The sequence below is a fragment of the Manis javanica genome, chromosome 15 (genome assembly GCF_040802235.1).
Source record: "Manis javanica isolate MJ-LG chromosome 15, MJ_LKY, whole genome shotgun sequence".
In the NCBI taxonomy this organism is placed as follows: Eukaryota; Metazoa; Chordata; class Mammalia; order Pholidota; family Manidae; genus Manis; species Manis javanica.
The window spans coordinates 61,895,220-61,923,058 of NC_133170.1; the positions used below are offsets into that span (position 1 = coordinate 61,895,220).

A 27,839-nucleotide genomic window follows, 5' to 3' on the forward strand; every position below is an offset into this window, starting at 1 on the left:
TGTCACACTATACAGAGGGCAGCATCCAAGAAGGAGGGCCTGGGTTTAAATCCTCCACAAGCCCGAGTGGCCTCAGTACCCAGGGGAGCGGGCAGATGCTTGGCCCATAACCTTCCTTCCTCCAGCAACCATGTGGGTGAGCACGGCCTCCAGGAGCCCTCCTCACGAGCACTGCCCTCCCTCCCACTCTCCCCTTTGTTTTCTTGAAAGACAGCGACTTTTATTTTCCGCTCTGGAGGCCCAGGCAGGGCAGGGCTCTCAGAGCCTGGCACGGTGCATGTGACCCAGGACAGGCGGAAGAAGCCAGCAACTAGGCTGCGAGCAGCTGGAGCCCCTCCCCTCCCCCCTAGTCCTGCAATTCAGGGCCTGGAGCCCATTTCAAACCCCACCTTGGGCTGTATGACTCAGCCAATCGCACCTCGGTGTCCTTGTCTGTGAAATGGGCACAAGGACAGTCGCCCTTCTACAGACTACTCCTGAGGAAGGGACCAGGGGCCAGGGGGCTTCATGTTATTGCAGCTTTTCTTCCCTCCCTAGAAGGCCAGAGGAGGGGAGTGGAGCAATGGGGGTCTGGGGGGGCACTTCGGGCCTGCAACAGTGCATCCCCTCTCGCTCAGCCCCCACCATGCTATAGACTTTCCGACCATCACCAGACTGTGACAGTCCTTGCTGCCATGCTGGAGCTGGGAGGGGAGGGAAGGCTGGTTTGCAAATAGTATCTATATAGACATGGTCACATTGCTCCCCTATGCTCCCCAGATAAAACCCCAAGTCCTCACCCTGACCCACAGAGCCCTACCCACTTCTGTGACTTCCTCCGTGGCTCTCCTCTCCGGCTCTGCCTATGGAACATTAGCTCATGTGGCCACAGGGCCTTTGCAATGGCTAGAAGTTCCCTTTGCCTGGCTGGGTTTCTTCCCACTACCGACTCTCACACTATGGGCTTTGATCACCTGCAACATCATCTCCCCAGAGAGGCCTCCCTGACCACTCCACCAACTCCACTGGTCACACAAGCAGCTATTTCACTTTTAAAGCTCCAGCTCTGCATGAGGCATACTCACTAATATGTAAGCTATCTGTGGCAGGCCCTGCCTGTCCTGCCCCAGCATCCCTCACACCCAGGAGGGTGCCCAGCCAGTCATTCACAGAATAAAGAAATAAAGGAGAAACTGTTGCTACATCTCTTTCAAAATTCCAGGGACACACTGAAATAAGCCAGGCGGAGAAAGACAAGTACCATGATTTCACTCATCTGTGGAGTATAAGAACAAAGGAAAACTGAAGGAACAAAACAGCAGCAGAATTAAAGAACCCAAGAATGGACTAACAGTTACCAAAGGGAAAGGGACTGGGGAGGATGGGTGGGAAGGGAGGGATAAGGGCAGGGAAAAAGAAAGGGGGCCTTACGATTAGCATGTATAGTGGGTGGGGTGCACGGGGAGGGCTGTGCAACACAGAGAAGACAAGTAGTGATTCTACAGCATCTTACTACGCTGATGGACAGTGACTGTAATGGGGTTTGTGGGGGGACTTGGTGAAGGGGGGAGCCTAGTAAACATTATGTTCCTCATTTAATTGTAGATTAATGATACCAAAAAAAAAAATTCCAGGGACACAGCAGAAGCTGCACCCCAGCCCCCTCCTGGAGTGACCTCTGGGGGTTCCTAAAGCAGATCCAAAGGAGCGCCACAAGTTTTTCATTAAGCACTTACTATGGGCCTGGCACCAGGCTGGCAGTTTGTGGCTGTGACCTCCACTATTGCAGTAAGCCTGCAAGTGGAGACATGCATACCCGTCTTACAGAAGAGGAAACTGAGGCCCGAGGCAGGAGCTTTCCAAAGTCCCAACACCACCAGACAGTACCCAGGCTCCTTCCCTGAGAAGTGGAGTAAGGACAGCAGGCAAGCCACCTGCAATCAAAGCCACCATCTGGGGTCATCAGTCAAGAAAACTCCCAGGCAGAGCTGGGAGTGATGATTTCACTCTCCCGAAGTCATCCAGGCAGGGGCCAGAAGGAGATACACCTCGTATCTGTCCAGGGGTGCTGCCAGGTGGAAAGGAGGTTGGCAGGCGGGCAGCCAGGATGTGGGGTCGCCTGCAGGCCCACTGGTCCTGCCAGCCCTTCCGGGAGGCACTGGCTGCCAGGGTATACTCTGACGCATCTTGCCTGTGTCCTCCAGCGCCTGCCTGGCCCTGCTTGGCTGTGGCTGAGAGACAGACAGGTGGCAGGCCGCCAGCCAGGAAGAGGTCAGCAGGCTGGCCCGAGTCCAGCCTGGCCCCACGGTGGGGGACCAGCCTCGGTCACTCAGGGTGTGACAAACCAGGTGTTCTGCCTCCCAGCCCAGGGCTCCTGCTCCCCAGGGATTGAATGCTGGACATTCTGTCAGGAAGAGTGGACGGAAGCCAGATCCAGCTGGGAGAGAGGAGGACACATCCCTGGGAGGGGTGGTTGGGGGAGGGGAAGCTGAGAGTGGCCTGTGGGGCTTCAGGTCTGGCCGAGAGGTCCAGGGGGCTGATGGGATTCAGACCTCCCACTGGGAAGGCCATGTGTAACCCAAAACACGGTCTCCAGAAGGCTGCTTATCAGCATGGCTGCCCGTGAGCTCAGCAGTCTTCCTGCAAAGAGCAGGAACATGTGTTTCCATGACTCCATCCCTGCAGTCAGAAGGAGCAGGACGGGGAGCAGCCCCTCCCTGACCCCATTACCCAGGCTCGAGGAGTGGAGTGGCCGAGGGCCCTTCCCCAGCAGGCCAGGTCACCTTGAGCACTGTTTTCCGAGCTGCGCCTATCAGGCCAAAAGCTCAGGAACTCTGTGCCCTCAGAAACCAGTAGGCCAGGCCTTTGTTTATCAAAGAGCCACCCATTCCGGCTGTTTCTCCCTCAAACGGGGTGAGGTTCTTGGTGGTAGGGCCCCAGGGACCCCCAAAGGAAGCTGAAGACAACATGGCTCACTTCCTTCTGTGGAACATACGGAGACCCAGAGAGCTCTGAATAAATCTGATCTTTACAAGGAATGCTCTAGAACTTGCCATCTTCACATGCCCCAAGGTGAATCATGGGGCAGAGGAAAGGGCTCTGAGTGTGTCGATTAGAAAGTCAGATTTTCCTCCCTCTCACTCTGCCCAGAACTTTTCCAAGAGACAGACGAGAGAAGACAGACCGCACTGTTTTTAGTCAAAATAAAAAGACCCGCCTGCTTCACTAGAAAACAATTCCTGCAGCTATCCAGATGTGAGTGGGAGCAGGTCTCCACACCTCTGCCCTCGGTCAGCCTAACTCAGGCATGCGAGCTGTGGCTCCGGCCGGGGACTCCACATACCTAACATCTTGCCAACGGTGGTTCAAATCCAGCATTCCCTGGGCTTGGGGGGATGGGCACCCATGCCAGGAGCATGGACAGAGGTAAGAAAGGGAGGAACATGCCTGAGGCAGTGGCACCCAATCAGGATGGCATGGGGGTAGCTCCAGGCCACACAGCAGGAGAGAAGTATCTGTAAGGAACCCCTCCTGCTCCTACAGTCCCAACGGCTCAGACGACTTGGGCCGGGTCAGGGGGCCGCACGGTCCTGTGCCCAGACCCTCAGTGGATGGAAGAGGAACCACCAATGACCTTGGGAACCCCTACCGGCCCAACTCCACCACCACCAGCCTCTGCAGACCCTCATCACCATCACTGGGATGTGGCAACTGCCTCCTGACCCGTCTCCTGTGCTTCTCTGACCCCACCAAACACCCCCGATTAACAGCCAGCTGGTGTCAGAGCCTAGGTCACACCCTGCTTTCTCGGGTAGAAGCACCTTAGGTCTCCTCCTCACCCTGAGAACAAAATGCAGCCCCCCAGCCAGCCTGCAGGACCCCACGAGAGCTAGCCCTGCCCCTGCCTGCCCCCTCGCTCCTCACTCAGGCCTGAACCATGAATGTCCGTTCCCACCGCAGGGCCTTGGGACCTGCTGTTCCCACCTTGCAGAGGGTGGAATTGTGTCCTCCACCTGGAAACATGTTCAAATCCTAACAGCCAGCTACCTGTGAGAGTGACCTAATATGGAAACAGGCTCCTTGCAGCTGTGATCATATTAAGGTGAAGTCATTAGGGTCCACCCTAATCCAATGACTGGTGTCCTGACAGGAAGAGGGAAATTTGGGCACAGATGGGGAAAATGCCACTCAAAGACAGAGGCAGGGAATGGAGGGAGGCATCTACAAGTCAAGGAATGCCAAGAATGGCTGACACTGCAGGAGCTAGATAAGGCAAGGAAGGAGCTGCCCCTAGAGCCTTCAGGGGAACACAGCCCCACCCATGCTGTGGTGTTGGGCCCCTGGCCTCCAGTCTGTGGCACTTTGTGCTGGCTAATCCGCACGGCCTGGGACACTCCCGAGGTGTGCCTGTGGCTGCCTCCATGTCCACCTGGGCCACGTGCTCCCTGAAGGTAGGCACAGGGTCGGCCTCCTGCGTCTGGTATACAGTTGGTGCTCAAGGAGCACCTGCAGAGAAGGCAAAAAGGCAGGCCCCATCCGCTCACTCACCTGTGCTTGTCACCTCCCTCCGGCTCGTCCACCTCGTCTGCGCTGCACGTGGCGCTGGAGTCACTGTCCTGGGTGGCGCTGGAGCCCTTGGCTGAGGGGCCCCTGCCCCCAGGGCCGCCACCCTCCTTCTTCTCCCCCTTGAGCGCCCCCTCGGGGACTGCCTCGGCACCGGCTTCTATGCCCCCCTTGCCCTGTTCGGGCCCCTCCTCTGTGGCCTCCTCCTTGCACTCGCTCTTGACTGGCTCTGCAGGGGCCACCTCGCCTGGCTCTTCTGTCTTGCCTGCGTCCACTGCCAGCTCTTGGGCAATGGGAGGCTTCTGCTCCTCCTCCACCGCAGGGGGAACTGCTGTGTCCTCTTCCTCCTTCTCCTCCTTGGGGACCACAGAAGGGGGCATGGGGGGTGACAAGGGTGCTGGAGGGGGCGTGGGTGGGCTGACGGCTTCAGGGGCCAGGGCAGCATCACTGGAGGCCGGGGTATCCTCTGGTGGTGGAGTGGGCGGCTCGGGGAGTGGTGCATTGGTGTCTGGGCCAGGTGGGGGCTTGGGTCCATTCTGCCCCGTGTCCTTAGCAGCCTCTGTGCGGGGCGAGGGGATGCTCTCAGTGTCGGAGCTGTTATTGACAGCAGCTATAGGGGAAGAGCGAGATGGGGATGAGCAGTGCGGGGTGCAGGGTAGAGGCGGCAGCAGCCTTCCCCACACCCTGACCTGCCAGTCCTTGGGGACAGGGGCCCAGAGGCAGCAGCCCCATCGCCTGAGACCAAAACAGCCCAGAGGCTCCTACACACCAGGCACCACAGGCCTTCCCACGCAGGCCTTGGAGCCCAGAGACGTGGTTAACATCTAACCCTGGGGACATGTAGCAGCTAGCAGCCCTATGGAGCCAAACTGAGCATGGCCAGGGCTGCAGGCCTTCATTCTGGGGCTCCACGTTCCCACCTGAGCTCCATCCCTGGCTCTGGCCCTGCTGGGGGCCCAGCCATGGTAACACAGGTCACCCCTGGGCCTTGTGAAAAGCCAGTGGGTATGACAGCACTGGGTGAGGACTGACGACTATTCATTGTCATCACACGACAATGTAAAATGAGGCCCGTGAACTCAGAGGAGACCAAGGCCCACACTGACTGCATCCCATTCCCCAGGGCCCAGCACACAGCAGTGCATGGTAGGTGTGGATAGAAGGACTGAATATGTATACAGAGGTCAAGGAGACCTTGGCTCCAGGCCCGGCTCTTAAGCCTTAAAAAACCATTCTGGCCATTTCTTTGAGCCTTAATTTTCCATTTTCTGTAAAACAGGGACATTTGAAAACCCCTACACTTGCCATTGAAGAGATCAAATCAGGTAAGAGTCACAGAGGAGAGCACTAGTCTGCAGGAGCAAGCCAGGGAACAGCATGGGGAACAGACACTGTGGTGGGGAGGAGGGTCAGAGGAAGTGGCAACACAAACGGTGGTACCCACAGGCAGAGGCATGCTCACAGAGGTGGAGCCCCCTCACAGAGGACAGGTGATCTTGGGATGCCCCCCACCCCAGCCTGGCCCTCACCCCCAGGCCAGCTGGCTGCATTCGTACCTGGGCCACTGCATTCCCCTCTGGGCACCTCGCTCCCAGAGGCGTGTAAGGCTGGAAGGAAGTGAGAGAAGGGTTAGAAGCAAGGTGACAGGAGCAGCAGCGTGGGGACACAGGAGGTTGGTGGCCAGGGAGGCAGGGCCAGCAGAGGGGCCCAGGGCCAGCAGGCAGCAAGGAGGACCTACAGAGGCTCTGCTAGCCACTCACCAGCCTTGTCCCAAAAGCCCTTACCCTCGGATCCTCTCCCTCAAGACTCTGGACCAAGAAGACCCAGGTGACCTAGAGAGGCCCCAGCCAATAATGGGTCCTGCAGGGCAAGAAGCCAGTCCTGCCTATGCCTGGGCATCCTTGGACAAGTCCCTGGCCTCCAGTTCCCAGCCCTGGGGGTTGGGGTACTGACCTCACAGGTGAGCAGGGCTGGGCAGAGAGTCCTTTGAGGCTCCCATCCCTAGCTCACCCATTGGTCACAGAGCCAGGCCAGCAAGGACTGCTATGGCCCAGACAAAAGCTCCTTTCACTGACCCCACCTGCTGACCCCAGCTGCTCCCAACTCTCACCTTTCTTCAAGGACCAAAGCAGGGGCCACCCCTTCCAATGAAAGCCATAGAGGGCCTACTCTTAGGGACCAAGGTCCATGCAAAGCTCTTCACACAAGATTTGTTTGACCCTCAGTCACCTCTATAGTCAGGACAATCATCACTTGCATTTACAGACAAGGAAACTGAGGCTCAGAGAGGCTAAGTCACTTGCCCAAGGTCACACTACATGGGGGCAGAATACTGCATGGGGGCAGCAAAGGGTTGACCCAGAAGTCTACGTCCCTAACCATTGGACTTTCCACCCCTGCCTGCTCCATCCCACACAATCAGACAGTAGGACATGGGGGGCCAGTGCCAAGACCCTTTGGACAAGTGGCTTAGCCCCCCGTGTCTCAGTATGCTTGCCCACAAAACGGGTAGGGCAGTAAGCGCCTGACTCTTGCTCTCACAAAGAGGCTGGCCTATGTCAGGAGCCCTTAGGCACTAGTATGGGTGGAAGCACCAGAGGGCCATGAACTCAAATGGCTGGGTCTGTCCCTAAAACTTTCTCATTCAGCAGGCCTGGGTGGGGCCTAGGAATCAGCACTTCTGACAAGTGGTCCCCAAACTCCGTGAGCATGGGTAAGCTGCAGCTTCCTCATCTATAAACCAGGGCGGTAAGAGCAGCCACTCCCTAGGGCAGACATGCCCATTGACAAGGCTCCCTCAGGGCTTGGCTCTTATTAGGACCAGGGTCGTTACTGGAGACAGTGAATAAACGGGTCACTACCCCCTCACCCTGAGCTGACTCATCTCAGCCTAGATGCAACAGGCACTTGCCACCTGCCCCTTGGAGGGGTCTGCAATGCCACTGGGGCTGGCTGGGCTTTCTAGCAGGTTCCTTGGGGTGACCTTAGGCCCTAACACAGAACCTACCTCACTTTCCCATCCTGCTCACGAGGGACAGGGTTACAAGGAAATGCTGGCTGGACTGTCAGACTCCAACTCAAACAACTACATGACACTGTATGTAAGTGGGCCTCAGTTTCCTCATCCATAAGGTGGGAATTTCACCCTGTACCTCTGTGTAGGATTCTTACAGTGACCCATAATCTGCTCAGAGCCACCAGATGGTCACAGCCTCAGCTCCAGCTGATCAGCCCTACCCAACCCCTCCCCAGCAGAGAATGCCCCTCCCTCATCCCTGATGGGGTGTGTGAACGCTAATTGTGACAAGGAGCTCACTACCAGACAATTTTCTTCACTGGGTAGCATCTGTTCTGGTTTTAATGCTGGCCCAAAGCCTGGCTTCCTTTAGCTTTCCCATCCAGCCTGCATCCTGCCCATACGGATAGCTGGGAGGACACTTGGAAACAGATAAGGGGTCTGCCCCTAGGTCTTCTCTTTTCCTGCCTCCAGACTCAGGACCCAGATGCAAGGACAGAGATTTGTAGCTGCCCCATCAGACACTGGCCAGGCCTCTGATTGACTTGATCTGGAGAGACCCAGAGCTGCAAAGAGGCGAGACTCAGAACCCCAGGCCCAACTAGGGGTAACTTCAGACAACAAAAACCCAAGTGGCTCAATTCTCCATTTGCAACCAGGAAGTAGGATTCAGACTGGTGAATACACTGCAGGATAGCACAGTTTGAATTTATTTGCAGGCCTGGCTTGCGGAACCAGGAGGACTGCTGGCAGAAGCTCAGCAGCTGGGAGGCAGACACGAGGAGCAGGAAGGAACCCCAGGCAGGCGGCAGGAGGAAAGAAGATTCTGTTTACCAAGAACCTGAGGACCCAGCTGGGGCAGCTCTGGGCAGGGAGACGACAGAAGGAGAGGGACAGACATTCAGCTAAGCAGGGGCTGGACTCTTCAGGGATGCCATGCCATTGTGGGGAGACACAGCCCCAGGGAAAAGGAAGAAGGCTGGGGGCCAAAGGCAGCCTAATTAGTGATTAGGAGTGTGGGGTGGGGTGGGACACTGGGCAGCCTGGTGAAACTCCAAGTCTACAAACACTTATTGCGCAGTGGGGCCATGTGTTAAATGGGGAGCCAGGCTCTGAAGTAGGTGACAGTCTCATGTGGTCAAAATCCTCCTTTTGATATGGGCATAACCACAGATGCAATTTAGATTATGAATCCTCAATCTTTAGCAGCCAGGTGGGAGGACTCATCTAAGACGGGTGTGGACAGTAACTCAGTGATGCCTGAGCCCAGGCGTTTAGCTACCCCGAAGAGAGAACGGAGAACCATGTACTGTATCATCCAAATGGGGACACCTGGGAGTAAGAGGAGCCATAATTACGTAACTCTTGAATATTTATTGACCAACAGATTGGTCCTACTTATATTGTTGGCTTGTAAAATACTTCAAGTTAAAACTACTTTTCAAAAATAATTTTTTTCCTTACAATGTGACACTACACAGATGGCAAGTCAACAGGGGTTGCTGGGGCTGTCCTGGATGTGTGTGGTCACCAAGGGGGGTCAGGAGGACTGGAGAGGTAAGTACGTGCCAGGTGGGTACAGAGAAACCAATCACCACCACCACCACCTCCTCCACTGTCACGTCCATCACCACCATCATCTCCACTACCACCACCCTCGCTTTCACCACCACCTCCACCACCACCACCCTCACTTCCATCACCCTCACCTCCATCAGCATCACCTCTACCACCAGCATCACCTCCATCACCACCCTCACTTCCATCACCCTCACCTCCATCACTACCATCACCACCCTTTTATGACCCTCAACAGCACCACTCCCCTCACCATCACCATCCCCACCACCATGTTCCCCCATTCGAGGCAGTCAAGGTCCCTACCCAGAAGGACCCAGATATTTCTGGGAGAGGTCAGGTCTAGCTCCTCACCTTCTGCCTCCTCTGTCATCTCCTCCTCATTCCCACTCACGCCCGATGCCTCCATCTCCTCATCCTCCAGCACGGGCGGGAAGGCGGCCTCCTCACTGGCGGCTGGGGCTCTCTTCTTCCTCCTCCGTGCATTCCGCTCCTTCTCCTGGGGCACAGGGGCAGTGGTGGGTGAGGGCCTGAGCCGTGAGCCTGGGGAATCCCCATGCCCAAGGCCCAACCACAGCTGCGAGGGACGGCACTGCTCTCCACGCAGCCATGCAGGCGACCTTCCCTCTCATGCCCACTGCAGTGACCAGACGTGCCTGAAGCTCTTCTGACTGAGGGCTTTACTCTTCCCTCACGTCCCATGCATACCCGAGCAGAGCCTGGCCTACTGGCTGCCCTGACATCTTTCCTCTGCCTGAGACCCCGTGATTGTTCTAGCAGGGCAGTGGCCACATCCCCAAGGACACCCTGATGGGCAGGGTCAGCACGTGCAGAACATAGTAATGAATGGGGTTTCTCCTTGCACATCTCAGCCACCCCCACTGAGCCCCACAGGAAAGGTCAGCTTGGGAAGTTCATTCCACTCCACCAGTCTTTCCAGGGCCCTCCTGTGTGCCAGGTACTGTATGAGGCTGCGGACACACAATGAACCAAGCCAACAAGCTCCCTGCCCCCTGTGGCCTCTAGTCAGGGAAACCAGCAAGCAGCACATGGCTCAAAAAAAATAAAGAACCAGAGGTGGGGACTCAGGCAAGAAGGGGATCAGATGGGTGGGACAAGAGAACACAGGGGTAGGGCTGCTTTAGGCAATAGTCAATGGTGACCGATGGTCAGGAAGGCTTCTTGGAGAAGCCACTACCTGAGCTGAGGTCCCTGAGAATGGCAGGTCAGGCAAGGCTTTGGATATAAGAGTGATCCTAGGGGAGGGGACTGCTGGTGCAAAGGCCCTGAGGTAGGGCCAAGACAGATATGTTCCAGGAACTGAAAAAAGGGCTTCACTGAGGAGCCTTTCCCATCCCCAAGAGTATCCTGTTCACGTGTGGGTGAGTGCCTAGCCCCTAGCTTGGGCACAGACATCACACTCTTCACTGGTGGGGCCCATTTTTGTACCTCACTAGGCTGGGCCCTCTAGGAGGGTGTCCCTTTACCTGCCATACTGAGCCAGGCAGAAGCTCAGAAAACGTTCATTGTTTTATTCAGTGATTGTGGCTGGGCAGCATCTGGGGCCTGAACACTGTTGGCAGAGTTGGGGTATATGTGAGGCAGAATGCTGGGGGGTCTGAAGGTGATGGGGGACTCCAGGGGAGAGTGGAATGGCCCCTGAGAGGAGGTTCAATAAGCTGGTGTAACAGGAGGGTCACAGCCTGTGCCCTTTGGGGTCCCTCAGGAAGGAGTGGACACGCCAATAGCTCTCTGTGATTCTCCTCACACTGGATGGGATAGTGCTCCCCAGAGTTCATGTCCCAAACCTCAGAATGTGACCTTATTTGGAAATAAGCTCTTTGCAGATGTAATTAGTTAAGATGAGGTCATCCTAGATTAGGGTGGACCCTAAATCCAATGGTGGTATCCCTATAAGAAGAGAGAAATTTGGACACTGAGGTACACATGGGAGTGATGCGCCTACATGCCAAGGAATGTCAGAACTGCCAGTCACTGCAAGAGGCTGGGAGAACAAGGCAGGGCCCTCCGGGGAGCCTTCAGAGGAAGCAGAGCCCTGCCCACACCTTGATTTCAGACTTTCAGTGTCCAGAGCTGTGCGAGAACACATTCCTGTTGTTTTAAGCCTCCCAGTTTGTGGTGCTTTGTTATAGGAAGCAGGCAACTAATGCACCTGCCCTCTACCAATCCCCTGGCCACCAGGAGAAAACCACTCTGCATGACAGCGTGGCAGAGCCGGCTCTCGGAGCCAACGCCCTGCCCCCTCCAGGCCTCAGCGGGCTCTGCCCACCCAGCCCTTACCAGGCCAGGCTGGGCACAGGCCCCGGGGGTCCCTCAGCCCCAGCCACAGCCTGGGAGTGGGATCGTTTCCTGGCCGCCTTCCTCCTGAGCAAACGGGAGTCCTGGGAGTCAGGCTGCATGGAACACCAGGAGGAAGGGAAACGTCCGCTTGCCCAATTACTCATCGTTTCCTTCACCAGCACTCGGCCAGGGCCACAGCCCCGCCCTGCCCTGCTGCAGGTCCACGGGGCCATCGTGGGAAGGCCCACGGCCTCCCAGGGCTGGCCGGGTCCCCGCCAAACCTCAAGTTGCTCCCGGAGTGCCGCGGCTGGAGCTCCCAGAGGCGCGAGAAAGTCATGTGGCATTGTGGTTCTGTGGGTGCGGCTAAGGGCTCCCCCTGCTTCCCCAATCTATCTTTAGCATGCAGGACTCACTCGAGTGCTGGGGTTGGGCGACAGCTGGGGGTGGGCATGGGAACACCTGGAGCCTCACAGGGGCCAGGGGCTCCTGAGGACCTGGCCAGGACACACACCCTTCTGGGGAATGAGGTCTCTCTGGACTGTTTGGCAATGTCCCAGGAATTATACAAATCCTTCCACACACGGCCCCGCACCTCAGACTCAGGGGGTATACATATGGGACAGGAGTTGCTGGCGATACTAGTATTAATTACAGCTGATGTTTATTAAGCACCTACTGTGTGCCAAACGTTTTCCACATATTAATTCATTGAACTTGCACAGCTGTTCTGCAAATTAGAGCATGCTGCTCCCCACTTTGAACTCTCCAGGGGTGCCCCCAAACCCTGATACAAAACCACCACCCTCCCTAGTCTACATAGCCCTGTGATCTGGATCTGGACCCCACCCACCTCTCCAACTTGCTCACCCCCCTCCCCTTCTCAGCCACTCTACTAGACACACTGCCCTCCTTGTGCAAACGTGCTTATGCTGACCAGGTCACAGGGCTTCCACAAAGGCCTTCGCGCTGCTGTTCCTCTGCCTGGACATCCTGTCCCCACACCCCCGCTTGACTCACTTTCTCACCTCCATCAGGGCTTCACTCAGACTCACCTCCAATTACCCTGTCAAGATCAGCTGATCTTCAACCCCCATCAAACGCTTTCTACTATTTCCCTCATCATATCATCTTCACACGACCATCTGAAATTATATGCTAATTTGTCTCTTGAACAATAACTAGGCCCTCTAGAGTCTGTCCTTGACTGAATTCCTGGCATACCTAGAACACTGTCTAGCACTGAATAAGCGCTTTGAAACTACTTTAGATGAATGAAGCTGACAGACAAACACACTGGCTCAGAGAGGCAAAGATACTTGCCCATAATCACACAGCTTGTGAGTTGAGGAGCTCAGATTTGAATGCAGGTCAGAACCCTCTGCATGGATATCCTCTCCCTGCAGGTCTGTGCAGCCTCAAATGGAAGAGACAACACAGGAAGGCAAAGACCTGGCCTGGGCTGAGATGGACAGACACAAACATGGACCTGGACTCATAGATAGGAGAAGAGGGTAACCTTCAGCCACAGCGGGTAGGGAAAACCTCGGAGAAGTCACTGATGCCAAGTGTTACATAACTCTGGGACATGACCTGCCCGCCCACCAAATCCTACTTCCTGCTGCTGTCACCTGTGGCCATGCTCAGCCAGGCCTGGTGCAAAGTAGGAGGGGACCCCCACAGACCCTCTGCTTCCCCAGCTCCAGATGGGGCCTGGCCAGTGGCCAGAGGTAGCTGCCACTGCTTCAGGAATCACAAGGACCTATCTTCTTGGGAACTGGAGGGCACAGGAGAGGGGCAGGAAGCATAGATCACCAAGTGTAGTGGCATCTTGTGAGGCCTGCCTGCATACTCCAGTGATGGGGAACTCTCCCAGCACCATGGGTGGTCACCATCAGGATGGATGGACCCAGGGAGAACCCAGCTTCCCACGATGGGTCCCCACATCTGCTCACTATGCTTTCTCTTTACCTCTCAATTTAAGTCTACTCCTTCCACATCAGCCAGGTGTAAGCACCAACCTCACACTCCCAAACGGCCCTTTCCTATCAACTAGTAATCAGCAAGGTCCACCGATACGCTGTCCCTAGAACATGGCTTGCTGGGCCCCCACCTTCCAGTCTACTGCTCACCCAGCATGGCCACTCTGCTGAGTTCTGCGTGAGCCACATGTAGTAATGCAACGACAGGCCCATAAAGGCAAGCCAAGGGCTCCTACAGTCCCAGATTCAAACCTCCTCTGTGGTCTCCTAGCCTCACCATGCTCACCTGAGGAATGCAGGTGACCTCAGGAGGCTGGGGCAAGGCCCAAAGCTGGGCCCGTGTCCCCCTCCTGCTCACACTTCCCCCACTGCTGCCCGCCCACCGGAGCATTCAGGACCAGGGAACGAGGGCAGGCTTCTCTACCAGGTTCAGCTATGGGCCTCTCAGACCAGCATGATCTACCTTGAGCCCAGACCTGGCTGGGCTGCCCCTTGGCTCATAATCCTCTGATGGTTCCTCACTGTCCACTGAAGAGCTGCCCAGCTCCTCAGCCAGCAGGAAACCCCATCCACGTGTACACCCTAGGGCACCTGCCTCCCTGGCATACAGTGGGTGCTCAAAAAAGGCTTGCTGAGGGCACAATGAGGATAATGTCCAACACTTAGTGAGCACTGACTGAGGGACTGTGATCGACCTTTGCAAACAGGAACTCAGCTGTCCCTTATAACGACCCTGCAAATGGACCTAGTCCTACCTCCACTCAGCAGAAGGGGACACAGGCAGAGTGGTGAGACCCTGTGCCTGCAGGCACCAGTCAGGATGTGTTAGGCTGAGCACGCCAGCCCAGAGCCTGCTCTGTACCACTCTGCTAGGTTACCTCCTAATGAATGAGTGGCTAAATGAATGAGTGAATCAATCAATTCATCAGTCAACCAACCAACCAATAATTACTCAGTCAACCCAGGAACAGACATACCATACCCAGCTGACAACAAGGGAGATGGGAGACCCCAGCCAGCGGGCATGGGGTGGCCATGAGCATGGGGCGGCCATGAGCATGCCCCATGGCAGCTCTCACCGAGGCTCAAGATGGTCAGGCCCTGCTCTAAGTGCCTTCCCTGATTCACTCAAGTCATTCCCACAACAGCCCTTGGAGGCAGGCACTACTATTACCCTATTTCATAGGTGGGGAAACTAAGGCAGAGCGGACAAGCCACCTGTCTAAGGTCACACGGTGAGGGAGTTGCAGGATCTGGCTTTGAACCCAGGTTTCTCGGGCCCAAGATCCCTAAATTGGGTATTCCTTCATGCTCTACCCAAGGGAGCACCTCAACTGTCCCTGAGAAGAAGAGGGTCAGTGGCTGTAAGTTATAGTAATCACAAGGTCACCACTGTTACTGACAAGGGTGCTGGTGGGCTGGCTAACCTCAGGGAGGCCCTCTGCCGGGCCCCCAGCTCCTGCAAGCCCACCTGAGCTCCAGGGAAAAGGGCTTATTCCCCCTTTGCAGAATCAAAGGGAGGCTCAATGGGGTAGAGGTGTGGCCCACAGCCCCACTGGTGCCAGGTGGCAAGCCAGGACTACTTGGCCCCACTTTCAACCCAAGCCCGAGCTGCACCATCCACCTCGCTGGGGTCTCTGGTCTCCCAAGGCACACTGTCAAGTCCCAGGGTCCCTGCGACCGCACTGTGAGGAAACCTGGGAGGTGAGGCCGTGGGACCAGCAGGCTGCAAGGGGAGGTGGAGACACCTGCAGCCCAGTAGCCTGGCTATGCCTGCAGTTCCTGTGTGGACACTGGCTGGGAGGAGCAGGGATGGGGGAGGGGGGAGGCCCAGAGCAGGAAGAGGGCAGAGGGAGCAGGGGAGGGAGCAGGAAGACATCTTTCCTTCCCACAGTTAATCCCTGGTTAGTGTACACAGGGCTGGCCCACATCCCACCCCCAGCCTCCACCCCAGCAGGCCTTCTGACTCAGCCCTGCTCTTTGCTGTAAGCGATTTTAGCAGGTGCTAAAGACAGGTGCTCCGGGCCCTTAGCCCGCACTGTCTTCCTGGTCTGCAGAAACCAGAGTCCTGGAAAATCCAGAAAAAAGGAGAGCTCCTGGTGTCCAAGAGAGCGCTGTCTGTGGCTTCCCAGGAGCACCTCCACCAGACCAGCAAGCAGAGGAGGTGAAGGAGGAGCAGCCTGCAGGTCAGCCCAACCCTGACCACAGGGGCATGGAACAGCGCCCCCTCCAGCCTAGAAGAGCAGCAGCTGTTCAAACACATGATGCGGTAACAACTCACACAGGGGCGCAGGGAAGGGGGGTCCCTGAATTCTGAGAGGTGCTCAGGGAGAGTTCCAACGGGGTGATTCTAACCCTAGCCTGCCCACTGCGGTGTGACCTCGGCAGCCTGCTAACCCTCTCTGGACCTTGGCAGGCTGTGTCAGGGGAGCAATTTAGCACGCCTCCCAGGGCAGGCTGCACATGCTTTAAACCCGCACTAAGTAGCCCCATCTGGGGGCAGTGGGGCAAGCAAGGGGGTCCCGGGGTGAGGGGACCTGTGCACCTCCTCTTGCAAGGCAATATGAAGCCTGCTGACTGAATGCGTGCGTCCTTGGGGCAGAGAGCAGGGGGTTCAAACCCCAAGTTTGCTGTGGAGGAGCCTGGCTGAGTCTCAGTTTCCCCAGATCTGAATGACAATGCCTGGAATGTCACAAATGTGCCTAAGAACAGAGAGATGGAGACAGACCAGAGGAGGGGTGGAGAAAAGAGGGGCAGAGAGAGATAAAAAGAGAATGAGGAAGAAAGAGGGAGGGAAGTGGGAAGAGAAAGAGAAAGGGGGAGAGAGAAAAGGAGAGAGACACAGAGGGGGGTGGCAGGAGTGGGGGAGCCCGCCCCCAAATGGCCCCCACTTGCCAGTAACAGCTGCAGAGGAAGCAGGTCTCTCTGAGGAGCCCATTTACAGCCAGGCTCAGCCAGGCGCACCTGCTCCTTCTGGGCTCCTGGGGAAGGGAAAGGTCTGGGCTTCCCCTCGAGTGCAGGGAGGCCAAGGCTGGACGGCTGCTCTCTGACCTGTCCTGGCGTCCCGCCCTAGGTCTGTGGGGTCCAGCAGGGCTGGGGACACACTCCATGGGGCTCATCTGCCTCTGGGTCTCCATTCCGACACTGTGACAACCACCAATCCCGAGCGCGTGGGTGCCTGACCTTCCCTGCTCCTTCCCCTGGGCCCCAGGGGTCAGGTGTGCCGGAGGCAGAGGCAAGAAGCAGCCTGACCAGCAGTTCCTGTGCCCAGGAGGCACATTCTGCAGCTGAAAGCCCGCCCTGGGCCGGGCCGCACAGGGAGGGCTCACCATCTTCAGTTTATGCTGCTGCAGGATGTCGTCCAGGTTCTGCCTCCTCTTGTAGTTGAAGTAGAAGTTCTTACACTGAGACACGGTCTTGGAGCCCACCATCCGAGCGATGGCCGACCAATTCCGGCCGTGTTCCAGGAGACCTGTTGAGGGAGAGGCCAGCAGGTGAGGGGTGACAGAGGCTGGACAGGTGAATGGAGCCCCAGGCAGAAAGCAGCCTTGCTACTGGGCCTGGGAGAAAGGGCGCTCACAGCGTGGTGGGGGCCTGGCCTCCCTTGGCAGCAGGAGGGGCACGTGGTGACTGCCCTGGGGATACCTCTGCTGAGGCAGCCATCAGGGGCTCTGGGCACTGAGGGCTGCAGCCTGGGATGCAGACCCCACGCAGACCCCCACTTCCCTTGGCTGCAGTGACCCAGCACTGACACTTGCTCACAGCTGCAGATGAGGCCTCAAGAGACGGGCTGTTTTCCGGCCGCACCAGGCCAGGGCCAGGGCCAGGGCAAGGGAGAACGTGTGAGCAGGGGTGGGAGGGTGGAGTCTGGGTTGGGGTGAGCTGTGGCCAGGAGGTTCTCCACCCAGGTTAACTGGGGCACCCTTAGGGCTTTGGGCTAAAAACCCACCCTGGACTTGGGGCCCACCAGGCTGGTGCAGGGGCTGGGTGTGGACTTGCTCCCATCTCACATGCCCCCACTTCCGTGAGCTTTTCCAGGCTCCAGGAATCGGCAGATCCCCCACCAAACCCACCTGTGTTGGAGAAACCCCCATCCATCCCCACAAACTCAAATCAGGGCTGTGCTCACCACTCTGTTCCATTAATATCGTAAATACCAGGCTCAGCAGAAATGCAGCCCCTCCTGCAGCCAGAGTCCACGTCTGGGAAGCCTGGCCCCAGGTCCCAGCCCATCTGCCTGCAGAGTTCCCGGCACATAGGCCGGCATCTCTCCGCATCCTTGCCTTGAGCCTCCCGGCAGCGTGCCTTGTATGGCCGGGTCGGCAAGAGCTGGTAGGGCCAGGCCCACTTCCCAATGGCTGCAGGAGGGTCAGGAGAGCAGGCTCCAGACCTCAAGGTCTTGTGGGGCAGGACTGGGCCCCGCAGAGGGCAGCAGGCATGAAGCCTGAGTCACATCGCTAGAAACACAGCGGCCTCTGTGTCCCCAGTGCTAGACTTGTAACAGCTAACCAAAGATTTCCCCTAACGAAGTTTGAGGCCATTTTCCTTGAATCAAATCAAGCTGAAAGCACGGAGGCTGAGGCTGCATTTTGCAGGGGTGCGGGAGCCTGTCAGTCTGTGTTGGCATTTTCTTTCTTTCATTCATTCATCCACTCATCCATTCAAACACATGCCAGTGGCTTGCCACATGCAAGGCTCTAACAAACATGAAAGAGCAGTGAAAACATCAACAAACCCCAGGCCGCATGGCCAGGTGACCTGGGCCTCACCAAGCCCTTCAAACACTTGGTTCTCTCTTATCCTTGCTGCCCAGGCCATGAGTGTCTTCCCATCCCCAGGATGGGGGAAACAGGGCCTCCAGGGGTCACAAGGTTCTGGGACGGCCCAGGGGGCCAGGTGGGCATGGGAACACAGGTTTTCTGCTCTCTCCTGCTTCTGGCCCAGTGGAACGGGGCGGTACTGGACTGACAGGCCACCTGCTCCCCCGTGGAGGACATGGGCCACGTGGCTCCACGGTGGCTCCTCAGGGTTCCTCAAGGACAGGCTGGGAGGGGAGGGCCAGGGCGTGGGACCAAGTGTAACCCAGCCCCCTGACCTTTCCCTCCGCCTGCGCCAGCAGCAGCTGCCACTTGCACAGAGCCCAGCGGAGGACGACAGGGACGTGCGTTTATTTATATTTCCCTGCCGGGGCCAAGGAGCCGAGGCAAACACGTCGGGCCGGAACCAGGCAGGAGAGGACAGGTCTTCCATCTGGGCCTGATGGGGGTGGGGAGGCAGTGAGGGCCCAGAGGTGGCCAGACCCCAGGGGGGTTCCATTTCCAAACAACACACAAATAAGGAGGTGGCTTGGAATCTGCCGGAGGTTTAAGGTCCTTATTAGCTCCACTCCAGGCAGCAGGAACTGCTGGGGGGTCACCCAGCCCTTCCTGAAGGCAATCGGCCCATGAAAGAGTCCTGCCCAGAGCAGCTGTATGCTCCCACCACCCCTCTGCTCTCTGGGGAAGGCTGGGGTGAGGGCCCTAGTATCACCAGCCAGGGCCCCTGGTGTGGGGGCGGGCTGGCCAGAGCCTCCTGCTGGTGTCTGTTCTAGGAATCCCACACTGAAGGTGCTAGGCACAGGGAGAAGCACTTTAGACCCCTCCGTGCCTTGGAGACCACACGAATCAGATCCCACTGACAGCAGTCCCCACCTCCATCCACCTGGACAGAGCACCTCCAAGTGTGGGTCCACCCAGACCCCCAAAGCCTGTCCCAAGTGCAGACCAAGGTCCCACCCTCCTTTCAGAGCCAGACAGCCAGAAAGGCAGGGGACAGTTACCAAGGGAAAAGGTGGGGGAGGGAGTCCATGGGTGCAGAACACCCGAGGCCTGCCTGATGGCCACGGCCAGGTCCATGACACCAGTGCCCAAACACCCGCTACCCCTACCCAGGGCCACTCACTCACATCCTCTCATCTGCGTTTCCCCCTCGGCCAAGTTTTCCGGAAACATAAGGCTTGGAGGATGCTCTGGGGAGCAGAGCTGGAGCAGCGGGCTGGGAGGCGGGAGGCTGGGCGGCGGTGCCGGCTCTGCGAGGCTCCTGGCTGGCGTCTGCTCACAGCTCAGCTCTGCCTCACATCCTTCTCGTCCAACGAACGGCAGGAGGGAGGGAGGGCGGGCGGGCGGAGGCTGGCTCCAGAAGGGCGGGGAAGCAGCTCCACACAGTCCGCCCGCCTGTGGTGGCCCAGGGCTCCTGCCACCCCTGACGCCGTCCCCCGTGGCCACGGGCGTGCGAGGTGCCCTTCGCTGCGGGAAGTTGTCAGTTGTGTGCTCGTGCCCCGTGCCAGGCGTCACCAGGGTGCGCAGTGTCCTCAGCTCCTCCAGGCACCAACGTGCCCAACACAGACACTGACAAGGGGAGCTGGCCGGAGGCCTCCAGGCTCCCAACACCCCTGCTGGGTGAAATCCAAAGACCCCAGCCTGACGGGGCAGCAGCGCCCCGGAGCAGCCTCGTGGCGCGCCTGGGCTGGGCTGGGCTGGATCTTCCTGCTGCCTGACCCAGCGAGACGCCTCGTCAGGGCTGAATGTGACCTCCAGACGGAGGCTCGCTGGAGCGGGCAGGCGGGCGGGGGAGCGTGGCAGAAGCCCAGGTTCAGAAGGGGCGGGCCGACTTGGCACTGGCTTCCCCCTCCCTCTCTCCCCATCCGTGGCGGTGGCGGCGGCGTCAGCAGCGGTAAGAACAGATGAGGGTTCAGAAAAACAGAGCTTCTCCGCCCCAGCAGACGGGGAGCAAACAGCTTCTTCCGCTGTCATTCCCTGCCCCGGTTCCACCTGTGGTTGGCCCCCACCGGCCGGCCACTGCCACGGCTGGCCAGCCGTCCGTGGGGGACTCTGGAGGTCTGGGACGGCAGGAGGGGTCCGGGCACTCCTCCCAGCACCCACAGGGCGCGGGTGGGCAGGACTGGCTTAGGTTCCAAGAGGAAGCTTAGGATTTAAGGAGCCTCTTTGAGTGCAAATGAGACCTCCAACCATTTCGGGTGGGGAAGGGTGTGGAATCCCCAAAGGGCTTTCTGCTGCCCCAGGCTCTCCAAGCAGGTCAGCCTGTTCCCCACACAAACACCTGGTAGATGTCCTAGGCAGCTCACAGGAGGTTGAAAGTTAACTGCAGTGAACTTTGGAGCTAGATATAGGTCACAACCGATTTCTTCAACTCCGGGGTCACTGACCTGCTTGTTCCTTTAGCCCTCAGCTTTCCCATCCTGCCCAAGGAGACCCAAGGAACAACAGGCATCTCCTAAACACCCCTGTACTTCATCCTGGGGCACAATGCCAGGAGAGGGCAACAGGCCCCAACCATGGCAGGGGCCTAGGACTTTCCACCCAAAGCCCACCACCCATTCTCCTGAGAGAGGTCCAAGTGAGCTTGCACGGATGCCAAACCAATCCTGACACTCCTCTGCTTAAAATCTTCCAGTGATAACCCAAGAAACTCTTAGAATAAAATCAGAAGGCCTCAACATGGCACCTGAGGCCCTGCAGAACCAGCCCCACCCACCTGTTCAGACTGCTTCCTACCTTTCCCCTTGCCTCACTCACTACAGCCACTGGGACCTTATGCCCAACCCTCAAATGTGCTCCAAGACATCTGCACTAGCTGTTGCTTCCTCTGTGTGGCTTTTCACAGATCAGCCTCTGTCCTCATCAGCTCTTAACTCAAGTGATACCTCCTCAGGGAAGCCTTCCTTGACTACCTTCTCTAAAGATGTCTATTAGCCACTCTGCTATCAGAGGTTTGTTATCTTCAGACTGCTCACCACTCCCCAAAATTAGCTTCTTTGCTCCCCTGCTCAGTAATCAGTCTCTGCATCCATCCACACTGCTGGGTGAAGAAGAGGAATCTGGCAAATGAGCAAAGCTCCAGACACCCCAAGTGTCTGGGTCTGGGGGCCCACTGAGGGCCCCACAGCATCTCTGCCACCTTTCTGGGGTTCCCAGGAAGTCCCAAGAAAGGAGGGGGTTGAGGGTTTATTCCCACAGGGTGCCCTGGACCCTCTCCAGAAGGGGCCTCAGGGAGTGCCCATTTCACACCCAGGGACACATCCTCACACACTCTGTGCCAGTGCACAGATGGCAGATTCTGCCGACGTCCCCTGTGGTCTGGATTCCCCGACCCCACTTCTAATTTCTAAGGAAGGAGTTTCGTTCTGAAGAGTCAGGAGGCAGGAACTAGGAAGCGAAATTGACCAAGACAGGAAGTCAAGCCAGCAGGTCTGAGTCACGGACTCAAGTGTGGAATGAGACGAAGGCGCAGGGGGTGGTGGCAGGGATCGCAGCAAGAGGGGCTTCTCTCAGCACGGTGGCTTGGGGGCTCGGCCTGGCTGCTCTGGCCACCACAGGGGCAGCTTCCCATGCACTGTCCAGGGGCCTGCGATGAACTGTTCTCAAAGGGACAGTGACTCAGCCCCCAGAGGCTTTTGTCCCTGCCAAGTTCCTGCCCTGGACTCCTCCCCAAGTTGCTGTCCTCTCAGGGTCCCTGCCACAGGCAGCTCTTCCCCCTGAGGGTCTGCCAGCCTTCACCCTAACCCCCATCCTACCATCAGAGAATTCAGATACACTGGGGCTGGGGGATTTCCCAGCCCCTTTGGCCACCACATCACCATCCATCTGTATCCTAGGAATGTCACAGCTGGCCTCTCTGGGAACCAGCACCCCCTTCCAGTAGTTACACTTGCTCCCCCACCCCAGCCAGTCCCAGCCAGCCCTGCAGTTTTCTGTTCCCTCTGTGCAGAGCACAGGCTGCCTACATGGAGGACACATCTACACCCCTCCTGCCAATTGCCATCTTTCAAAAGAAACTCTGATTTGCGAAACAAAATTTTCTGCCCAGCACACTATCTAAGGAGGGAAAAAAATCCAGCAGACCTAGTCCTGAGTCATGCCACTTCCTTATTTTGGAAACCCCAAACCTGGGGGGTTTGACCTGGATGCAGCCATTCAGATGGCAACCTTAACAGGCACCTACTTTGTGTCAGAGCTTCCGAAACTCCTGCCAGTCCTAAAGGTCCATCAGGAATCTGACTAGACAACTTCACCCCTGAACTTTGACCTACCCATCTTTTTCTTTCTGTCTATGCTTCTTAAAAGAGGCCTTGATGCCCACATTAGTCTGAGTTTTGGCAACTGTATCTGCCAGTCAGATAGGATGTGAAATAGAGACCTCTTCCCCCAGTACGTGACAAAACAGTTACTAAGATGAAAAAAAAAAAAAAATCACCAGTGTGCAACCTAATGTCGCTTTGCCTACCATTTTGGGATAATGCCATGTTACATGCTCAACATCAAGTTTTTATACAAAGCAAGCAGAGCAGTAGCTCTGCATTATTTGCTGTGCACACCTAGCTCATCACTCAGCCCTCTGGTCTCAGTTTTCTCATCTGTGAAGCAGAAGTGTGTGTGTGCGCATATGTATGTGCAGGCATGTGTACGTGTTCACACATGCAGAGAACTCTCTGTAAGGGTCCCTTGGGAGGATCGGTAAAGATAAATCATGCAAAGCGCTCAAGCCAGTGAGCACCTGCCATGTAACAGGCATCATCAGTACTATGAACACCGCCACGAAGTTCCTTTCCCTGAGGAAGTATCAACGGGACTTCTGTGCACTTTCCCTCCTGGGAGTGAAGGTGGGCTGGCAGATGCCTGAATTTACCTTCAAGTGTGCTGACAAGGAACAACAGTGGTGTTTGGAGCTTGCCCCTGTGTCTGGCTGTCCCACTGAGTTCATGCAGAAGTCCCAACTTTCTCCTCCTTCTGAAATCTCCTATTTCCCACAAGCCAGAAACACCCAGGCCATGGGCTGGGGGTGGGGGCGGGGGAACATGCCCAAGACACAGCTACTCCAGAGCAGTCTACCTCCAGCCCATCCCCCCAGTGCTAGCCCTGGGTGCTGTGCTGCCCCCATGACTCTTAACACTGTCTTGCCCCTATATTTCACCCCACCTCAGTTACCCACTCTGTGCTCGCTGAGGCCCATACAAGATCGGCCCAGCACACCCAAGCCCAGCGCCCAGCTGACCAGCTGCGTGCTATCTGTGGTTAGCCCCAGTGGACATGTGCACCGCTATCCAGGCTATTCCTCCTCCATAGTCCCTGTAGTGGGGGCGGCATAGACTTTTATGATGGACACCTGTGGGTGGAGAGGGCCCGCTTTTCTAAGCTCCCTGGCTGGGGGCTCACATCCAATCTCCTGAGCTTCAGACTCTTCATCCGTAAAAACTAATTAAACCAGCCAGCGCGCACAAGCACTTTGGAGTGCAAAGCAATTAGTGGTTTCTCTCTCACTCCCCATGAAAGGGGAGAGGGAGTTCTGCAGACAGAGCCTGACTGGGGTTACTAGGGTAGAGTTTGGGGCCTGCCTCGGCTTCACCCACCCTAATGGGGCTTGCCTGGGGCTGCCAGGGCCAGGCCTCTGCAGCACCCGTCCCTTCCCCCATGAGCTACTCACCTGTCTTCTCTCCCCTCACCAGGCAGGCCACTTGAGGCCAGGGAGGGGCTGGCAGCACAGAGCTGGGTCAGTGCCTATTTCTGATCTGGAATGCTATAACAGGGGGCTTCCCCACCCCCTCTATAGCTGGCACTCTGCCCACCAAGACGGGGAGCTGGGGACCAGGAAGAGCTGCCAGAGGAGCCCTCGGCCTCCTGCACAGCTGGGTCAGGACTGCGAGCCAGGCCAGGCTGACCTTTCCCAGGGGAACTAGAGTCTCACATCCAAGCCCAGAGCCTGGCCTGCCCCTCCTGCCCAGTGTGGCACTGAGCCTGAGGGCGGGTAGCCAGATCCTTGGGGCTGCCTGATTCCTGGGGAGGCTGTTTCCTGCACATGCTCAGTCCCTAGTCAGTGTGAGCCCTAGGCAGGCAGCCCTAACTCCATGCACACCAGAAGGGAAGGCGCCTATCTGCCCACCTGGAGCTGTAGCTATCGTGTCCCCTGCCCTACTCACTCCACATGCTCTTAGAATAACAGCCAACTCCATCCCACAGCTGTTAAGGCCAGTGTCCCAAAGGCCTCTCCATCCCCTGCCTCTCTCACCTTCTTACTCTTTGGGTTTCAGCAGGTTCTTACCTGACCACATGGCCCCTGCCACAGGGCCTTTGCATGTGCTGTTCCCCCTGCTGGGATGCTCTTCCCCCTTGTGGACTAACTCATTCAAACCTTGAAGCAGCCCCAATCCCCATTCTGTGGGAATGAGTGTTAGGTGAGTGTTGGGGTTCAAAGCCCTGCTTTACAAGTTAATAGCCGTGTGACCTTGGGCAGCTCACTTGACTTCTCTGGGCCTCAGTTTCCTCATCTGAATAAAAAAAAAAAACTGATAACAGCACCTGCCTCATGAGCTTGGTGGGGCTGAAGTGACTCAATGACACTACCTGGTGGCCAGGAGTACTGAGAGGTGCTCAGCAGCGTTACTGAGCATCACCCACTGTTGGCTCGCATTCTGGGTGTCAGCCCAGTGGCTGCTTTTCCAAGGGAGCCTTCCGGGCCCGGTGGAAGCTCCAGCCCTGTGGAACGTCCTCTAAATGCCACTTCCCACCTGCTTCCGGCCCACTTCCCAATGTGCATGTAGGGCCAAGGTCCTGCTCAGGGTCACACACCCACAAGGGACAGAGCCAGGACTTGAACACAGGAAGACAGGCTCCAGAGTCTGTACTAAACTGTGGGCCTGCTACTTCTAAGCAACTAGTATATATCCAAGACTGTACATTTATGGCCCACGCCACCCTTATGCCCCCAGGAGATAGCAGCCCAGACTCATTTTAGAGAATGCGAGAAATGAGGCTGCAAAGGAGATAGGCCAGGCCAGGGTCACATGGCTAAGGAGCTGGCCGACCCGACAAACCAGGACAAGGGGCTCAGGAAGCCCAAGATATCGCTGCACTAAGTCCCTCTGCTTTCTTTCACCAAAACTGCATACAGGTAACTGTACTGGGCTGAACAGTGTCCCCCAAAATTTCCCCCAGCAACCTGTGAATGAGACCTTATTTAGAAAGTCTTTACAGATATGATCAAGTTAAGATGAGGTCATACTGGATTAGGGCGGGTCCTTATAAGAAGAGGGAAAATTGGGCAGACACACAGAGCCACGTAGAGAAGGAGGCAGAGACTGGGGCAGCATGTGGACAAGCCAAGGACGCCAAGGACGGAGACGACCCCCAGAGGTGGAGCAGGAAAGGCAGAATGCTCCCCTCCCACCTTCAGGGAGGGCACAGCCCGGCCAGCACCTTGATTTCACACTACTGGCCTCTAGAACTGTGATGGAACGCGTTTCTCTTGTTTTTAAGCCGCCTGAGTTGGTACTTGGCTGCGGCAGCCTCGGGACACTAATATACAAGAGCTGCTCTAACTGCCACTGTGCAGGTGAGGAAACTGGGACACAGAGGTACCTGACTTGCCTGGGGTTACAGAGCTAAAAAGGTCCAGAGGCCAAAGTCTGGCTCTCTCTGGGCATGGAGGACCCCCTGCAGCTCACCCTTCAAGGCTGGCCGCTGGAAGTCTTCCAGGATGTTCTGGGTAGGCTCAGTGGCCCTAAGGACCCAGAGATACCTGGCTGCTCACCTCCACAGGCAGGCTCACCTCTGGCTGCCCCTGCCCTACACAGGGTGAACGGTGGGTAGGAGGGTAGATGGATGCCACCTGCCCAGGGCACAGCTGGTTCTTGGGTCCCTGCCTGGCTTCTGCGGGCTGGACAGGGGCACCACAACCTTCTCAGCCTCCCCAGCCCTGCCCAGTGTGGAGGAGGAACTGCTGGGGCTGCCAGCACCTGCCTCCCTGACCCGCCTTCTCCTGCCGCAGTGAAGATACAGCCATTAGCAGTCACCCTGAGCGGTAATTGTCCAGATTGCCGTAATTCAAGGCAGAAGAACATGCCAGCGCACATCGCATTATTACAAATGTCACTGAGCAGGACTTCAACAAGCACGGTCCCAGGGGGGCTCTCCCGCCGCTGTCTCCTTGGGCAGGGCCCAGGGTGAGCTCACTGCTGCTGCTCAGGACCCAGCCTTGAGATGGTGGGGCACACTCCTGTCTCGGCTGGTGAGTCATCCCCAGTCGACCTCCCATTCCCCAGATCTGCCCTTCCTAAAGGGAGAGAGGGCAGTGCCAACTTGGCCAACACCCGGTTCCAGACAACACGGAGGAAGCCAGGGATGGAGGTGCCCTGAGGACAGAAGACACACCCAGAGGGGCACAGGCTGGCCCCCCTGGGCATGCACATGGGGCCTCTCACCCTCATGGGTGGGCGCCTTGGTCACATCACCACCAGAGGCTGAGACCGTGGGGTCTCACATGTTGTTAAAAACCTGTGCAATTCCACACAAATGTTCACAGCAACAATTAGTCACAACAGCCAAGATGTGGAAAAACCTCCAGGTCCACCGACCAATGGGTGAATGCGTACAGAGAGGGTGGTCCATCCATCCTGTGGACTATGACTCAGCCACAAAAAGGAATGAAGCTCCAACACAGCTCCAACACGGACGGACCCTGAAAGCACGATGCTGCGTGAGAGACGCCAGACACAGAAGGGCGCGTAGCATATGACGCCATTCATGTGAGGTCCAGACCAGGCAAACCCGCAGAGACGGGAAGCAGATTAGTGGGTGCCAGAGAGCAGCAGGGCTGGGAGACTGGGAGTGACTGCTAATGGCTATGGGGCCTCCGCTGGTGCGGGGGGGGGGGTGGTGACAGGTTCTGGAATGAGACAGAGGTGGTGGTTGCACACTACCATGAATGTACTGAACACTGCTGAACTGTACACTCTTAAATGGTTAAAATAGTACATTTTATGCTATGTGTATCTTATCAAAATTAAATAAAAGGGGGGTAAAATCATGCAATTTCAATAAAGCCTCTTTTGCACCCCATGGTGAAATCCATACTAGAAACACAAAGTGGATGTGGAAGACAGAAAAACAACAGTGCAGCCCCCTCAGGGGGCTGACAGCCCTCATGGGCCCCCCATCAGCACTCCTCCAATCGGATGAACGTTAAGAGCTCAACTTACAGAGGAAGCAGGGTGCCCCTCTCCTCAGTGTGGCTGCGGCTCCAGCTGGCCCTCCTCTGGGTTATCTCACCTGAGGGCTGGGAGCCAGAAGGAAGGAGATCTGAAGCAGGGAGGGAGGGGTTGGGGGGCCCAGGTGGGCAGCCACTCAGGTGGGGCTGCTCCTAGTCAGTTTCTGAAACACCAGGGCTGGACACTCAGGCCCCACAGCGCCTGCTCCCAGGGTGGATGGGGGCAGGGAAGAAGACCCCAGTCCTGGTCCTGGCCTCTAGGCCCAGCTGCGCTCACATGTCTGCCCTGTGCACGTGGGGCCTTCCCTAGGAAGGCTGTTTGTTCTCTCTGGAGTCGTGACACAGAGCTCTGGCACAAGAAACCACGTGCCAGCACAGGGACAAGA

At 57.1% G+C, this 27,839-nt stretch overlaps 1 protein-coding gene across 29 annotated transcripts in view; it reads right to left on the reverse strand.

The window, feature by feature from the left end:
• Positions 1 to 27,839, reverse strand: part of NCOR2 (nuclear receptor corepressor 2) — a 200,178-nt gene that overhangs the window by 36,049 nt on the left and 136,290 nt on the right. For 23 of the 29 annotated variants that reach the window (XR_005060254.2, XR_005060256.2, XR_005060255.2 and 20 more), the window contains 4 exons: positions 16,746 to 16,888; positions 9,491 to 9,635; positions 6,099 to 6,149; positions 4,528 to 5,152 (listed from right to left, as the gene is read on the reverse strand). Coding sequence is in view for 26 of the 29 variants with exons in the window: in XM_037014401.2 (XP_036870296.2) it covers positions 4,528 to 5,152; positions 6,099 to 6,149; positions 9,491 to 9,635; positions 16,746 to 16,888 (964 nt within the window). In the remaining 3 variants the exon portion in view is untranslated. Of the gene's footprint in view, positions 1 to 4,527; positions 5,153 to 6,098; positions 6,150 to 9,490; positions 9,636 to 16,745; positions 16,889 to 19,360; positions 20,485 to 27,839 lie in introns of those variants that run through there. The other 6 variants (XM_037014393.2, XM_017640511.3, XM_037014408.2 and 3 more) reach the window with 2 other exon arrangements.